Below are 17,264 nucleotides of genomic sequence, written 5' to 3'. Positions count from 1 at the left end.
AAAGTGAACTGAATATGAATTTCTGTTATGACTGAAATTGTGTTTCTTCTCAACATAGTAAATACATTAAAATCATAATATTGTGGTTTACCTTTTCAGTAAACCATCTGTCATGGACAAGTTCATGTATAGAGCTGAGTCATGTTCACCTCAGAAAGCGTATACTCTACGAAGAATGTTCTAAACATGATCACCGACATGCAGCCAATTTCTGCGGTGGAGGATGAGGGATTTCAAAAGATGACAGTGTGTTTTTATATTGAAAAAGAAAGAAATGTTGTGGTACTGAGCATATTCAGCAGTTTTAAGTTGTAAAGGCTATAGCTTACTTGTGTCTTTGAAAAAAAGCACAAGTTGATTAATTATTCAAATGATTAAAGGAGTACTTAATAGTAACAGCATTATTTAACATTGGGAATTGACCCTGTACTCTGGGAATCTCCCGCTGCATGGCACTCCTTCAGGGACATTCCCAAAAGACAGCCCACATTGCTGTAGTCCACCACAACTAGTACTATTAAATTCATAGACACCGTCAGCATTGAGTGAACACTGATCCGAAGACATTTGCGCTTTAAATGGTTTTGTAACTTATTTTGTGGGATTTGTGCTCATATGGTATTTTTACGATTTGTTATAAACTAGGCTCAGTGCAGTGAAGTTTCAGGGAAAAGAGTTTACAGCACTGGTGGCTGTAGTTAGTACTGTAGCCTTTGGGTATGTTTTTATCACCCTGTGGAAAAAAAACTATTTTTTTTAGATTAATTCAACTGACTTGGACTTTCACCTCATTCAGAGCAGGCCAACCTTTTCATTATTAATTCGAAGTAGTATATCATTTGAAGTTATATAACATTTTTGTCTGAGTGCCAGGTAGGGAAGATCCCTACTATATACTTAAAGATCAATAGAGAGAGAAAAACCACAATATTATGACAGACAATGTGTCCTCTACCATTAGGAACCATAAATTATTTTACTGTGTAAATTAGTTTTCAAGTAATAGGTGGATAAAAGACTAGCCTTTATTTCACTGAATAAGACTATAGGCTTGACATGCAGGACATGAATCTATGAAGCAGTGTCATCTTTGGTTTGACTTTGTCTAGGGAGATCTTAATGTAGATTGGTTTTAGAATAGTGCAATCTTTAGGATCTTAAACAATGTAACATAAAACAAGGTAACATAAAAACCAGGGTAACATAACCAAAGAGAGAAGAAAACTGCAGCCAAAGACATAATCGGCAATCAAAAATATTGCCTCTTAAAGAAATGTTTGCCTTCATTTTCAATCAGTTTTTCAGTTTTTCATTCTGAAACAAAACTAACTTCCTTTTCCTCCACCCTCCCCTTTATTCATTGCATCTGTCAGAAGTGACATGCAAGGTTGGAAAATTCCTCCAAATTCCTGATTTGAGGAGTTTCAGACATAAATATACTCCACAACAGGATTTGGAAAATTAAGCACTGGATTAGTTCAACCCAACAACATCATGAATTGAATCAAGAAGATGACTGAATGAAGTCAAGACATGAGTCATGTTTGGTTATTGGTTCTAATCAAAAAGTGGATTTCATATGTAGTCATGTTTGTCATTGATTGATAGAATTATCTAATGTTATCCAGCAAAGTCCCTGTCAGCAGAAATAGGATATACACCGATCACCTGCCTAAAATTATATAGGTCCCACCTTGGCCGCCAAATCAGCCCTGACCCATCGAGGCATGGACTCCACTAGACCTCTGAAGGTGTGCTGTGGTATCTGGCACCAAGACTCTAGCAGCAAATTCTTTAAGTCCTGTAATTTGCGAGGTGGGGCCTCCGTGGATCGGACCTGTTTGTCCAGCACATCCAACAGATGCTCGATTGGATTGAGATCTGGGGAATTTGGAGGCCAAGTCGACACCTTGAACTCGTTGTGTTTCTCAAACCATTCCTGAACCATTTTTGCTTTGTGGCAGGGCGCATTATCCTGCTGAAAAAGGCCAATGCCATCAGGGAATACCGTTGCCATGATAGGGTGCACATGGTCTGCAACAATGATCAGGTAGGTGGTAGGTGTCAAAGTAACATCCACATGAATGGCAGGACCCAAGGTTTCCCAGCAGAACATTGCCTAAAGCAACAAATTGCCTCCGCCGGCTTGCCTTCTTCCTATAGTGCATCCTGGTGCCATGTGTTCTCCAGGTAAGCGACACACACACACACATCTGGCCATCCACATGATGTAAAAGAAAACGTGATTCATCAGACCAGGCCACCGTCTTCCATTTCTCCGTGCTTCCATTTCTCTGATGCTCACGTGCCCATTGTAGCCGTTTTGGCAGTGGACAGGGGTCAGCATGGGCACCCTGACAGGTCTGCATCTACGCTGCCCCATACGAAGCAAACTGTGATACACTGTGTGTTCTGACACCTTTCTATAAGTACCAGCATTAACTTCTTCAGCAATTTGAGCTACAGTACCTCGTCTGTTGGATTGGACCACACGGGCCAGCCTTCACTCCCCACATGCATTAATGAGCCCATGACCCTGTCGCCAGTTTACCGCTTCTTCCTTGGACCACTTTTGATAGGTACTGACCACTGCAGACCGGGAACACCCCACAAGGGCTGCAGTTTTGGAGATGCCATCGCAATTTGTCCCTTGCCAAAGTCCTTACACTTGCCCATTTTTCCTGCTTCTAACACATCAACTTTGAGGACAGAATGTTCACTTGCTGACTAATATATCCCACCCACTGACAGATGAGATTATCAGTGTAATTCACGTCACCTGTCAGTGGTCATAATGTTATGGCTGATATTACATTTTTATAATGTATTGCTATTCTTTTCTCAGCGTGGCAGATATATCTACGTTTTTAAGTTTTGTTACTTAAGCCAGCTATCTTAAACTGTTCAAATCCTTAGCAAATGAGCCAACAAGATCCAACGTTACACCCAGGGTGTAAGATCCATGTCTCCCTTGGGTGCTCAACTCTCTCCCTAGCACAACACACTCACACAGGCACCTGGCCACACCCACTCTGGCAGATCTCCCTCCCTGGAATACCAACTGATCACCTGGATCACCTTGATCTCTCATTCCAGCCACAGTACTTAAGCCAGAAGTTCTCCACCAGACCTCGTGAGAGATTGGTTGTTTGTTTGTGCCCTTAACTACTGTTACAGCTGGTTTTGGATTTGACAACGACCATTGCCTTGGAAAATCTCACCGACTACGTCTTTGGCCTTCGCCCCTCCTGTACCTTTGCCTGGTAATTCGCCCGTGTCTGACCCTGCCTGTCCTCCACCAAGTACCTGCCTCACCCTATTGGATCTCTTGCCTGCTGTGTATGACCCTGCTTGATGACCACAAACATTTTCCATCTTCCATAACTCCTAGTGTGTCCAGAAATAAACATCCTATCCGGTTTCCTTGATTCCTTAGACAGGGTTGCCATATATCACTCACCCACAAACTCCAAATCAAAAACAGAACAAATGCTATTTCTTCTACGCAACCCTATCTGGAAACCTTTGCATCCTGCAAAACTGGTTACACCCACACGGTCACATGTTGGTCGATCATACAAATGCATCATGCAATAACAAAACAAGTATAGATGTTTATTATTTCAATATCAACTAAATAGTATCTAGCAAAAAATCTTATTTTATTCTGCTTGCGATATCTTTTTCAACCTTAAGATTAACTTCTTGTGGGCCCTCTTATTGACTCCCATTAAAGCACCGCCTCTGACCAAAGATCTGTTGTAGAGATATCACAGGGGTGCATACTGGCAGTGGCACATAGCAATGCAAACATGATATTTTTTTTCATTGGTTTGTAATTACTATAGCCAGACAGAGATTACCACATGGGCATTATCTACTTTTTTGTGTTTTTTTGTCTTCTAAAAAATACTTTATGCTCTGACCGCCATTTTGTTAGGGAGGTGGTATCTACATTTGCAATGAATTCTGGAACTTGTGGTATTTTATGAACAGACCTATACAGACGAAGTACATTCTACCGCGTAATTAAAATTTGCTCATTCAAGGTTGTGTTGAGGAGATCTTTGTGTTTCTATGATACATGTATAATTTCTTACATGAATAATTACTACATTAAGTAGTGTTCTGGTGGACATGCTGAAGCACCTGTAAAACAAGGCCTTGCAGTCTCAAATGCAGGACTAAAGCTCTTATGACAATAACAACAAATTTAATTGGCAGATTCCAATTATAAAGGCGGGCACATGGCATCTTGTACACAGAAAAATGATACATTTCCCCCCCAGGCTCTCCTTAAATAAGCAAAATGAGATTATTTGCCCAGTCACCTTGACTGTGGTTTGTGAACTCAGATGAACTTTTGGTTCATATTCTAACTGGAGTGAGAGAGGCAGAGAGAGAATTTGAGCAAGAGATATGGGTCTCTTTGGGTAAATATCCTTGACAGCCACCTGCATGTGAAACTAAACCTTCACCCATTACCTCAATCTCGCTCTTCTCCCCCTTTACATGAGTATCAGTGTGTGCCGCTTTATCAACACTCAGGACCACGCAGGTCAGGGAAAAACATTGTACTGATCAATTAAGTCTATTCTGAAGTTACTTCAAAAGGATTACCATATCGTTAATGAAGTATTCATTTCAAAGAAAAACACAGCACATTAAAATATCTGTTACTGCTCACTGTTCAGAGAAGCTTGCTACATGTAGGCAGAAGGTAATATGTATCATGTGACTAGTATAAATCATTGTAATAACTATTGCCATAGAATGCAAGGTACTATTTGGAATTAAGCCTTTATAAATAGGAAGTTTTAGATTCTAACTAACTAGAACAACCACAGCAAGGACAGACATTCCAAACATACAGCATCCTTCAATAGGATGACAATTAATAAAATTTTATCCCAAGTCCTGCTTCCTTCTGATGTGATTTTCTGTTCTTTTGTTCTTGCCAGTGGCTCTGTTACTTGGCAGCTCATCTAAAGACTGTAAAACACATCTCTGAAAAATCATTGACAGATTCCTGTGGTAGTTAGCTGTCTTCAGGAGCAGCGTGCTGAGATGAGAGGAAAAAGAGAAAAGAGGAGACGTAAAGAGGCGAGTGAAGAATGGAGAGTGGGGGAGAAAAGGGAGCTGTTTTGATCAAAGGGATGAGAGTAGAGACTGTCACAGGGGAAGAAGGCAGGGATGAGAGGAGAGACTGTCACAGGGAAGAAGGCAGGGATGAGAGGAGAGACTGTCACAGGGAAGAAGGCAGGGATGAGAGGAGAGGGAGAGAGAAGGTGAAAATAGAGAAAAGAAGACACTGAAAACCAGTGTGTATTTCTGACCGTGTGGTCAGGGGCCTCTCTCTCCATGGTCCCGGAGGCTCGGCCACCATTTGTCTGTCACTCAGGACTATACGTTTCATTTTAATAAGGCTAATCCCTCTTAGCGGTAAGCTGCTCGTCACCTCTCTCTATCCCTCTGGCCTTTTCTCTCTCACTCCGTTGCTTTTCTCGCTGTCTCATCCACTCTGCTTCTATCAGATGGGAGGAATCTCCTTTCAATGTACAGATGAGGGTCAGGATTGGCTTCGGTGAAAATTAATGAAAGGGAAAAGTGAAAGGTGAACTTTAAAAGATTACTTGACATCTGTGTTGGTCTTTTCTCATTGAAATCTTGGCCTTTACAGCTAGCAGGTGGCAGATCTCAGCTCCTTATTCAGCCAAGAACTAGGCTTTAATAATTTAGTATACATTAGTCCTCTATGGTCAGAACCACTATGCTAGAGGGTGAGGGAAGCACCACTCAACAAAATACATTCCTAAAAATAAAAACTACTTTCACTTCCTAATGGAACATCACAGGTATTTCTAGTACCACTGCAAATGAAAATACAGTAATGGGAAGTTTTATTATCTAGATTTTTGGGCTACATGTAGAGTACCTTTCATGTGAATGGGTGTGTGTCTCCAAACCTTTTACTGGCACTGTATGTTGTAATATACACTTGACAGATAAAGCTAACTTAATTTAACAATTTCCACTGAAAAGATTATTAAAATGTTATACATTGCAATCATTTATTCATCTAAATTAACAAAATGCATTTTCATACCATAAAATAAATAGGTACACCGCTAGAATCAATAGCTGTGGTGTTGCTTCCTATGGCTGAAATAACTTGTGAAACTGTCATGGTCTTGTCCATCAAGTGGATGGAATTGTTACCCACTCTTCGTTACAGTACTTTTTCAACTGTGTCATGTTCGAGGGCTTTCTTGCATGCACAGCATGCTTCAGGTCCACCCATACTGTTTTGATAGGATTAAGATCTGGGCTATGACTTCTATAACCCTCCATTTCCTTCTTTGAGCCATCCTGTTGCAAGATCCATGTTCGATGGATCATTTGAGAGATGCCCTCATATCTTCTTTAAAAATTATCTGGTACCATATGGAATTAGTAGCCCAGGCCCTGAGGCAGCAAAGCAGCCTTAAAACCATAATGCCCACGTCTCTATATGTTACAGTTGGTTGAGTGTTTCTATTCAAAGGCAGTCAAAACATCAAGTCTGTACCTAGTTGATCATGGTTCCACACATCACCCAGCCGCTATCCCCATCAACTCCACGGACCATAAGCATCTCACCTTCACGATCATTCCACCTACCCAGAAAATTGTCCTCGAGTTTCACCTCCTCAAGGGGCATTCCATCCCCACCCCTTATCCTGAAACATGTGGATCATCCACTGGTGTTCATGGTGGAGGTGGACACTCCGTAGGTTGGCATGGGTACTGTGCTGTCTCAGCGACAGGGTAACCCTTCTAAGACGTATCCCGTGCCTTTCATTCCATGAAACTGTTACCCACAGAGAGGAACCACAACCTGGGTGATCAAGGGCTAAGGATAGTGAAGGAGGAGCTGAGGGAGTGGAGACATTGGCTGGAGGACGCTGAGCAGGCCATTTCTCGTCTGGACAGACCTCCGGAACCTGGTGAACACCTGTAAACAACACCAGCTGCAGGACATCTAGGCATTACACGCACTCTTCATAACAAAGTACTGGTTTCCCATGTTGGGACAGGTGGTCAAGAGGTACGTCTGCTTGGTCTCGACTTTACATTAAGAGTTGGCCTGGACTTTACATGAGAAGGGTTGGCCTGGACTTAAATTAAAAGAGTTGGCCTGGAATTTACATGAGAAGAGTTGGCCTGGACTTTACATGAGAAGGGTTGGCCTGGACTTTACATGAGAAGAGTTGGCCTGGACTTTACATGGGAAGGGTTGGCCTGGACTTTACATGAGAAGAGTTGGCCTGGATTATACTTGAGTCAAAACAAAAAGCAAAAGGAGTCAAGAGGTAACATTCCAATACTTTGGCTCACCTGATCTCTTGTTGGATCAAAGTTTAACTAATGTAATATACCTCCCACCCCTATTGAAACATTTGAGGAGACCTGAATTATTTATTTTTTTACAACAAATGTAAACCGTTTAAATAAACTTGATGTTAAATTGTTCCTCACTCAAAGAATTCAATGGACCAAAGAACACGTATTTCATGATAAATGTTTCTTTAAAATGAACCATGGGGCACAGTTTTTTCACCCTTTAAGTTGAATATGGGTATGAAATTGTTGATGCAGTGTAACAATAAGAGTCATCTGAGGAAAACAGGTCCATGGTAATTCTAAAGTATTGTGTTAGCTCCTGCAGTCTTCCTAGCCAGCACAGTACAGCCGCCTCCACCTGACTCTGCATTTAGCTGTTCATGTTTGCTTTTCTTGTGTGTGGTTTCACGCTGCCACTTCAGTGTTCACATCCATACCAAGCTGGGAGGTTGTGCATGCGATCGTGCGACGTACTATAAACTGCTACGCTTGTGTGTGCAAAAACATGTCCTGTATGTGACTGTCCATGCAACCTCACTCTCCCACCCCCACAGCCCCCTCCCTGCCCCTTCACTTGGATACCTACTCCTCCACTAAAAGCTGCTTGCAGTGAGAGGAAGGTCAGCACAATGCCCCGCCAATGGCTTAATTAGACAGGCTAGATTTACAGGCCTCCTACCCAGCACCTGCTTACATTGTTTTGCAGGATTTTAAGGAAAAACCTCCAGTGACTAAGAGTGATAAAATAGGAATGCAGCTCAGGCCAGGCTAGTCAAAGCAAGACATCCCCCTGTAGTCAGACATCCAGCAGTTAATCTACTGTTTTTGGGAAATCTCTGTGGCTACTGGCTAGATGCTAAGATTAAGAAATCAAAAGAGAAAAATCTGACAGCATGAATGCACTCTTTCTCTGGAGGGGGTGGTTTCAACAGGTTTATGGGAGTTTTCTTTTCTATGCGTGCTATTGAGACCATGTTCACAGCCTACAGCATATTTTGTCTGTGTAACTGTATACGAGGTTTGCACTTTTAACAATGCATACTTATAAGACTAAAACCACCAAATAATGTGTGTTTATATTCTAGGACATAGCTAAGTCTCCCTTCATTACATGAGCATATTAACCATTTCATGATGACAGGAATAATGATGACCGTGATGTTGGGAGCACAGTGAACAAGTGGCTCCATGGGGCCAGAGGGGTGTCCAGCTCAGATCAGGTCCCAGAGAGTTAAGAGGGGACAGAGGGGAGTGCAGATGGGGGTCCTTTGTCATACTGCCCTGTTTGATGCCCTGAGGCCCTACGGAGCCTGTCACCCCTCCCTCCTCTATCTCTGACATGTTCATGTGAGCGAGACGTGAAAAGAGACAAGTCACCCATGTGGCGTTTAATCTGTCCGACACTGCTGCATCTCATTTCCGCGGAGAGGTCCCGGAGTGCGCTCTCTTCTCTTTCTCTCCTTTTCGATAGTTCAGTCTCACTCTCTCCCCCTTTCACACTCTCTTTAAGACTGCCCCACTGACAAAAAAACCCCGCTACCCACAACCTTTACACGGACTCCCTCTTATCTTAAGTATCTCATACTTCCTTCTCTTATTCAGGACCATTGATTCCATCTTGGTCCACATTCTTTCCTTTAGTGTCCGCTCATACTGCGTGTATTTCTTTTGCATTATCTCTGAAAGATGGTATCTGACCAGCGGTGTATCCACCTGGCAGCAGCCCACTCCCTCTGCATTATGCAGTAGCCTCCCTCCGTCCTCGGCTTTCTCTCCCACTCTGTCCTCTGCACCTCCAGTCTCTTTCATGGTAACCACCGCCGGTCACTGGTAACTATGGTGCTACTAACCCAATCCCAGCCTCGACTGGACCCTGTCCTTCCCTTTTCAGACTCCTCATTTCACCCCCAGGGAAGAGCAAAGCTAGGTGTCCCCGTAACAATCCAGACCAAACTAACACTATTCAACCTCAAACTCATAACTGTCAATCTCAAACCCCACCAGTCATTCAAACAAAATCTGGCAGTTTGTAGATTCCATCCACAATCTAATATTATTTAAATTTATTCGGGAATTTGCAATATTTGAAAGTCAACAGCGAGGTTATTATCCAGATAATCCGAGCTACTCTCAAAATATACACATTTACGATCACAATCGCTATAAATTATTTAGTTTCATGGGCATAATCTCTATATGTGATAAGATGATCTGCTGATATCTGCCACTGCTGCAAGTGTAATCAATACAGTTTAGTCAATACCAGGCGGCCCTGGAGTAATCAATAATTCATATGAGAATAGAATAATGACTCCATAAACCTGGGAAATGATTTTCTGTCATGTTTAAATTCTCAGATACTCCTAATGTATTTCATTACCAAGGGTTCTGGGTAACCAATAATGAACCTGGGAGGATGGCATTACACAGTAATCTGAGCTCATATTGATGTGCGTGTGCTCGTGTGATCCACGTTTGTGTGTACACGTGGGGACGTGATCCACTAGGGACAATGTTATTCCCTGGTTCAGGGGTTAGGTTTGTTAGAATTGGCATTACTTAAAGGTTAAGGTTTAGAGAAAATGTACTCTGAGAAAGCTGTCTATTCACTGCATGTAGCCACAAGCAGAAAAAAAGGCTTTTTCTGAAGAATTTAATAACAAATTATGCTGTCAGTAGTGAACATATATGGTGTAAGAAATTAGATTTTCAATTGAATAGATGATTTATGGCACTGTTAGGTGAGTTGTGTGGGTGGTATGTCACTCTTTTTAAGGAGCATTACTCATGGTTTCAGGAAGCATCAGAAATTTCAAAAGAACAAATTGAAATGGAATTGACCCCAACCCTGTTAATCACAGGGTGTGGGATCAGGTGTCAGACTCAACAGTGGGTGAGGATTTCAGATCTCAGCCGTTTCGTCTGGGTCAGGTAGCAGACCCATGTCTTTCAGTATGACCTTCTCCAATGACAGGTAGTCCTCATACTCCTTCTTGGCCTCCTCCAAGATCTGCTTCTCCTCCTTTTCTTGCAGGTTAGGCTCCTGGGAGGACAGACCAGGATAAGGCTTTAGATTTATTTAAAAATAATAACAATGAAACTGAACTTTTTGTCTTTTGTTGCAATTAGAAACAGTTGGCTGAGGGTGAAAAAGGGGGTCCAAATAAACCAAATGACAGCTCACCCAAGACTTCTGCCAAGTCGGAGAATTAGAAACAAATGAAAACCAATGACAACTACGTCAACAAAGGTTTTGTCAATAAGTTCAATTGTTTCAAAGGCTAAATAAAGTGTCTCATGGTCAACCAGCGTAAAAAATATGAAAAAAGTATTAGGCCCAATGATTCCCCAAACTATTCTGTTTGTTTTGTCACCTGAACAGAAGTGAGTGCACTGTTTAGAATGATCTGAACTAGTAAATACCAGAGATTTTGCCTGCCTGCGTCTGCAGCTGTTTATTGGAGGTTGGTGGTAGGGTGCTGCTTTTCCATTTGACAGCCTTTAGGCTATATTGACCAATACAAATTGGACATTTTAGGATGCGCCTTTATTTTCACACGAAATGAATCGAAATGTTGTGAAATACTATCATTCCACCATTTATGCCAATATTATGACAATTTTTTGATATTACAATGCACAAATGTCTTATTTACCACCAAATGTTGCTAACACTAGTTAGCTATAGCTAGTCAGTGATGTTCTAGAAATCATATGCTATGCCTCAATTATATTCAGATTCATTCCACAGAAATGGTGTGCATGCATCATCTGGGTGTGTGTAAAACACAAGTTCAACATTCACCCATTGATTCTTATTTCCGCCAAGCTGTTTCTGCATAAAATGTACAGAATACACTGCAATTGCCTCTGCAACTTAATGCTGCAAGGCAAACAACATTCCATTGGGAATTACTTCCTCAAACGCAGAAGTACATTAACATTGATCCTGCAATATCACTAAACCTTTGCAATAAGGGTCTAATCAAGCCCCTCTAACCTCAGATTAATATCTATGTACTGGCCCTTCAATTATTTTGACAACATATTTGTGAAACACTATACAACATACACCGATCAGCCATAACATTATGACCACTGACAGGTGAAGTGAATTACACTGATCATTTCTTTATCATGGCATCTGTCAGTGGGTGGGATATATTAGGCAGCAAGTGAATATTCTGTTTTCAAAGTTGATATGTTAGAAGCAGGAAAAATGGGCAAGCGTAAGGATCTGATTGACTTTGGGCCAAATTGTGATGGCTAGATGATTGGGTCAGAGCATCTCCAAAACCGCAGCCCTAGTGGGGGGGTTCCCAGTCTGCAATGGTCAGAACCAAAAGTGGTCCAAAGAAGGAACAGCGATGAACTGGCGACAGGGTCATGGGCGGCCAAGACTCATTGATGTACGTGGGGAGTGAAGGCTGTGGTCCAATCCAACAGACGAGCTACTGTAGCTCACATTTCTGTAAAAGTTAATGCTGGTATTGATAGAAAGGTGTCAGAACGCACAGTGCATCACAATTTGTTGTATATAGGGCTGTGTAGACGCAGACCAGTCAGGGTGCCCATGCTGACCCCTGTCCACTGCCAAAAGCGGCTACAATGGGCATGTGAGCATCATGGAGCAATGGAAGAAGGTGGCCTGGTCTGATGAATCACGTTTCCTTTTACATCACATGGATGGTTGGGTGCGTGGGTGTCGCTTACCTGGAGAACACACTGCACCAGGATGCACTATGGGAAGGAGGCAAGCCGGCGGAGGCAGTGTGATGCTTTGGGCAATGTTCTTCTGTGAAATCTTGGGTCCTGTCATTCATGTGGATGTTACTTTGACATGTACCACCTACCTGAGCATTGTTGCAGACCATGTGCACCCTTTAATGGCAACAGTTATCCTTTTAGCAGGATAATGTGTCCTGCTACAAAGCAAAAATGGTTCAGGACTGGTTTGAAGAACACACTGAGTTCAAGGTGTTGACTTGGCCTCCAAATTCTCCCAGATCTCAATCCAATCGAGCATCTGTGGGATGTGCTGGACAAACAAGTCCGATTCATGGAGGCCCCACCTCACAACTTACAGGACTGGACTTATGGATCTGCTGCTAACGTCTTTGTGCCAGATACCACAGCACACCTTCAGAGGTCTAGTGGAGTCCATGCCTCGATGGGTCAGGGCTGATTTGCGGCAAAAGGAGGACCTACACAATATTAGGCCGGTGGTCATAATGTTATGGCTGATCGGTGTAACTTCTCAGTCTAAGACGAAAAAGAATAAGTAACCAAACAATATAACAGCTGCATAAAAACAATAATCGTCACCCAGCACATATTGTCCACCCCCTCACAGTCTGGCACCTCTCAGAAGTTCTTCTTAGTTTGTAACCATACTAGGGACTTTTCTTAGCCAATGTACATTAATTACTGTCATATTCCCTCAAGGCTCTTGGATGATCGTATATGGTGATTATTTATACAGGGGTGGCAAAAATCTAATATGATACAATAATATGCAAGCTATTTTTGTTTTCACAAAATAAGTACTGTTAATTGAGAAAGAGCATTTGCAGTATGAGTGATTTACAGGTATTCAAAACATTTCTCAAAACAGCAAAAAGGGCTTAAGAACGACCCTATTTTTTGGAAGGATCTTATTTGGGGGTACATGAGGAGAAATCTACTTACTGCATATTTTCTGGTAACCTTGGTTAATATACCTACACAGTTTGCCAAATTTTCACTTGCCCGCACACACATCAGATAATGGATTCTCGTGGCTAAGTGAAACAATTATGTTTATTTGGCTCGAAGACTGTTTGGCCCAGTCTATAATAATCTATCCCTGATAGACTGTTTGGGCCAGTCCATAATAATCTATCCCTGATAGAATGTTTGGGCCAGTCCATAATAATCTCACCCTGATAGACTATTGTGGCAAACTGTTAACCTCTCCTACTAGATGCTTTTGAGAATCAAATAACAAGCTCTGAATTAGCCATGAAAAAGAACAGATTGCCAATGTCACTCTGACTTCAGGTGGATAAAATCAACTTCCAGAAATTGTGTGTATGGAATTGTAATACATTCAGACTCCGAAAACCTTATAAACAGATATTCAAAATTCACACATTATGCATTAAGCAATGTGTTAAATCCTGTGTGCCTTACATTTTTGGGTAAGCCAAACACTTTTTAAGTAGTATGCAGATGGGCCAACTGTAATTAGACATTCCCAAACCCTGTATCTAAATGGCTGTACTAAACACCAGTCATTTGAAAAGTACACACCCTGATTTATTTATATTTGTTAAAAAATTTTACATATGTATATGTAATCTTCACGTCAACAGATGAAGGTAAGTAAATTTAACAAATAATGCGGACAGATTAGACTTAGACCAAATGTTTGGTTAAGTTCAGTTGGCTTCACACTTGCAAACGTTAGTTGTGTCTTAATATAGTTTTTTGAGAGCAGATGCATCTTCCTTGCTCACCTCCCATGTAGGCCAAGTCTGTGCAGTCTCTTTCTGACAGTTGACTTATGCACTTCAACATTGATCGATGCAAGGGAGTTCTGTAAGTAAGTTGATGTTACCCTGGAGTTCTTAGAAACTTCTGTGAGCATCTTTCAGTCAGTTCTCGGGCTGAATTTGATTAGACAACCTGTGCCATATGTAGATCGCCAGTGGTCTGGGATTTTCTCAGTTTCTAGATAATCCTTCTGAAAGTGGAAAAATTTACTTCAAATGGATTGAAAATGGCGTTGTAACTCCTCCCATACTCATGTGCATCTATCATCTTCTAAAGGCCTGGGATAGTTATTTTGATCTGGACATATGGTAAAGACTCAACCAGACCAAGTATCAAACCCTTATGAAAGGCTGGACCCTCCCAAGTTACTCTAATGATTTTTTAATATTTTGGTGCACCTGATTCTAATCTTAGCCAATATGTGATGGTAAAGGTAGGAGTGTACTAACTACTTCACCATAAGGAAATAGCATTTCTGTTTATTTAAATTTTGTGCATGACTTAGGTCACCCTTTTCAATGAATTTGGTTGGAATTCATATCAAATATCCATGTGTCCAAATTTAGGATGAGACGGTTTGTTTATCTCATGGGTCACTGCGTTTCATGATTCAGAGCTCATGGTACGGTTAAAAAAAGTACAGAAAATGAAAATGACTGCGAATGGAAGGTACATTTGAACCAACGTTTGAACCAATCCCAGCGTTTAATGCCATCATGCCATCAAACCCACTAGCGTGTGCTTCTTTCATTTTTACCAGAAGCACTTGCTTAAAGTTGAGATAATCCATGACGTTTCACAGCACGCAGGGAGTATGCCTATGTGATGGTTGCGCTTTTTATTTTTTATTACATGGTTCGGGTTTTTGCCACAAGGTGTATTTTGTGGAATCTTTGAACCACGAACATTCGTGTTACGGTATTTCGTCCCATCCCTAGTCCAAATATGTAAGAAAAAAATACAACTTTCCCGGGATGTACTTCACAACACTGTATGTACCGACTAAACAGATGATTATCAGTATCCATTTAGATATTTGAGATCTTTGTCTCACCATCTTTTTCCTCAGCTCCTCTGCATCCATGTTTTTCTTCTCCTTGGTTCTCATCTCCCTCCTCTTGTCAAAGTACACCAGCCTGTCCACCTCCTTCTCAAAGTACTTATTCACGCTTAGCTTCTGTACATAAAGATGGATACATTGTATAAATACATTAAATACAAAGTATCTACATTAAATATGTTCGGTAGGTCATCTGTATTATGAACCTCATTGCTGCAAGGGCTGCGAAGTGTCCATGGGATCTCCAGTATGTGCAGAGTGCCCAGGTGATCCGACACAGCCAGAAGATGCTGCTTTGCTGTTTGGAGAACAATGGTAATGCATCAAATTAACACAGATTTTACTGAATTAAGCACAAAATAAATGCCCGGCTGAATTAAATCCTGGTCCCAGATTTGTTTGTACAGAAAAAGCAAGATAATTTTTTTGGGAGCAAGTGGTCAGATTATACAGCAAAACAGTATATGAAAACAAATATTGTAAAGAGACTCGATAATGTGTCTTATTTTATTTGTGGAAATATAAAGGAACAGATAATGAATGCAATGAATTACTAGTGATTTGTGATACTAGTGAAGTCTGACCGGAAATGAAAAAGAAAATGCACTTGTGAAGCAGTTTTGTGACCCCTGTCTCAGTGTTGAAAAGACAGCACAGACAGATCTGGGATTAGGCTGGTGGCATCTGGGTCAGGAGCGACTCACAAGAGATGATCCAGGGTTTAATACATGTGATCGGGGCGGTAGTGATGTTCTGCGTCTGTGAGGGCTCGTGGGTCTTTTCCAGCAGGTCCCACACCTCAAGGTTCCCATCCTCCTTACCAATGTAGAACACAGCTGGACGTGACTGGGACCAGTATCCCACAGTGCACTTTCTCTGAGAGCATGATGAGTGGATGATGGGACCATTCTGAAAGGTTATAGGTCACAATAAGGCAAAACACTTAAGAAATATAAACTTATTATATGCCTTAAACAGAGCACACATATACATATACACATACACACATATATATATATACACACATATATATACATATATATATATACACAAACACACACACGCATATACACAAACACACACACATACACTCACATAAAGGATTATTAGGAACACAATACTAATACTGTGTTTGACCCCCTTTCACCTTCAGAACTGCCTTAATTCTACGTGGCATTGATTCAACAAGGTGCTAAAAGCATTCTTCAGAAATGTTGGCCCATATTTATAGGATATGTTGAGGAAATGGGTAACATATGGAAGTTGCAGACGGCGTAATGTGAAGTTGTTTGGAAGGCGTAGGCTTTGGAGTGATGGAAGCTTTGGGAAAGTTGTGTGGAGTGTATTGATCTCTGTGATGTAGTCCTTATAGATGGCTCGTTTCCCTCTGATCGCCCGTCACCCCACCCCGCGAAGTTCAGCTGGACCGATCGGTGGGTCTCCTTGGAGGCCCGCTCGGGACACTGCTTCGTTGGAGTCGTACAGTCGACGTAGCCAAGCTCTATGGACCTTTTCGTTGTGACCGTGGTGGTGCAGGCTCCGCTTTGGAAGTGTTGAGTCTACGCAGGTCAAGAAAAGTTCTAGAAGAGGGTGTTTGCAGCGACTGAAACAAAGAAGACTATAGACCCGGGGTTGAGGAGGGGACTGTGCTAACCGCTACGTTTATGAAGCTACCACTAGACATTCGACTGGACATTGGATTTGGGACTCAAGTCCTTTAATCAGTAAGAATGCATCAGGCTTCAGAAACTTCCCCAACAGATAGCATCTTGCAGTTGATGGAGATTTGTGGGATGCACATCCAGGGCACAAAGCTCGAGGTCCACCACATCCAAAAGATGCTCTATTGGGTTGAGATCTGGTGACTGTGGGGGCCATTTAAGTACTCATTGTCATGAAACCAATTTGAAATGATTCGAGCTTTGTGACATGGTGGTCATAAAGGGATGGACATGGTCAGAAACAATGCTCAGGTAGGCCGTGGCATTTAAACGATGTCCAATAGGCACTAAGGGGCCTAAAATGTGCCAAGAAAACATCCCCCACACCATTACACCACCACCACCAGCCTGCACAGTGGTGACAAGGCATGATGGATCCATGTTCTCATTCTGTTTACGCCAAATTCTGACTCTACTATCTGAATGTCTCAACAGAAATCGAGACTCATCAGACCAGGCAACATTCTTCCAGTCTTCAACTGTCCAATTTTGGTGAGCTTGTGCAAATTGTAGCCTCTTTTTCCTATTTGTAGTGGAGATGAGTGGTACCCGGTGGGGTCTTCAGC

General features: G+C 41.8%; 1 protein-coding gene across 4 annotated transcripts in view; it reads right to left on the bottom strand.

The window, feature by feature from the left end:
• Positions 1 to 10,034: 10,034 nt before the first annotated feature.
• wdr63 (WD repeat domain 63) overlaps positions 10,035 to 17,264 on the bottom strand; it is a 31,921-nt gene continuing 24,691 nt past the window's right edge. For all 4 annotated transcript variants that reach the window (XM_020049291.2, XM_010902114.3, XM_020049293.2 and 1 more), the window contains exons 20-23: positions 15,682 to 15,886; positions 15,184 to 15,275; positions 14,972 to 15,094; positions 10,035 to 10,426 (exon numbers count right to left, since the gene is read on the bottom strand). In XM_020049291.2, coding sequence (XP_019904850.2) covers positions 10,286 to 10,426; positions 14,972 to 15,094; positions 15,184 to 15,275; positions 15,682 to 15,886 — 561 coding nt within the window. In that variant the 3' untranslated portion in view covers positions 10,035 to 10,285. The remainder of the gene's footprint in view (positions 10,427 to 14,971; positions 15,095 to 15,183; positions 15,276 to 15,681; positions 15,887 to 17,264) is intronic.

This window comes from Esox lucius, chromosome 8, assembly GCF_011004845.1.
Source record: "Esox lucius isolate fEsoLuc1 chromosome 8, fEsoLuc1.pri, whole genome shotgun sequence".
NCBI classification, from domain to species: domain Eukaryota; kingdom Metazoa; phylum Chordata; class Actinopteri; order Esociformes; family Esocidae; genus Esox; species Esox lucius.
Note: the sequence above shows the minus strand (reverse complement) of the source record. Positions and strands in the feature narration are given on the sequence as shown.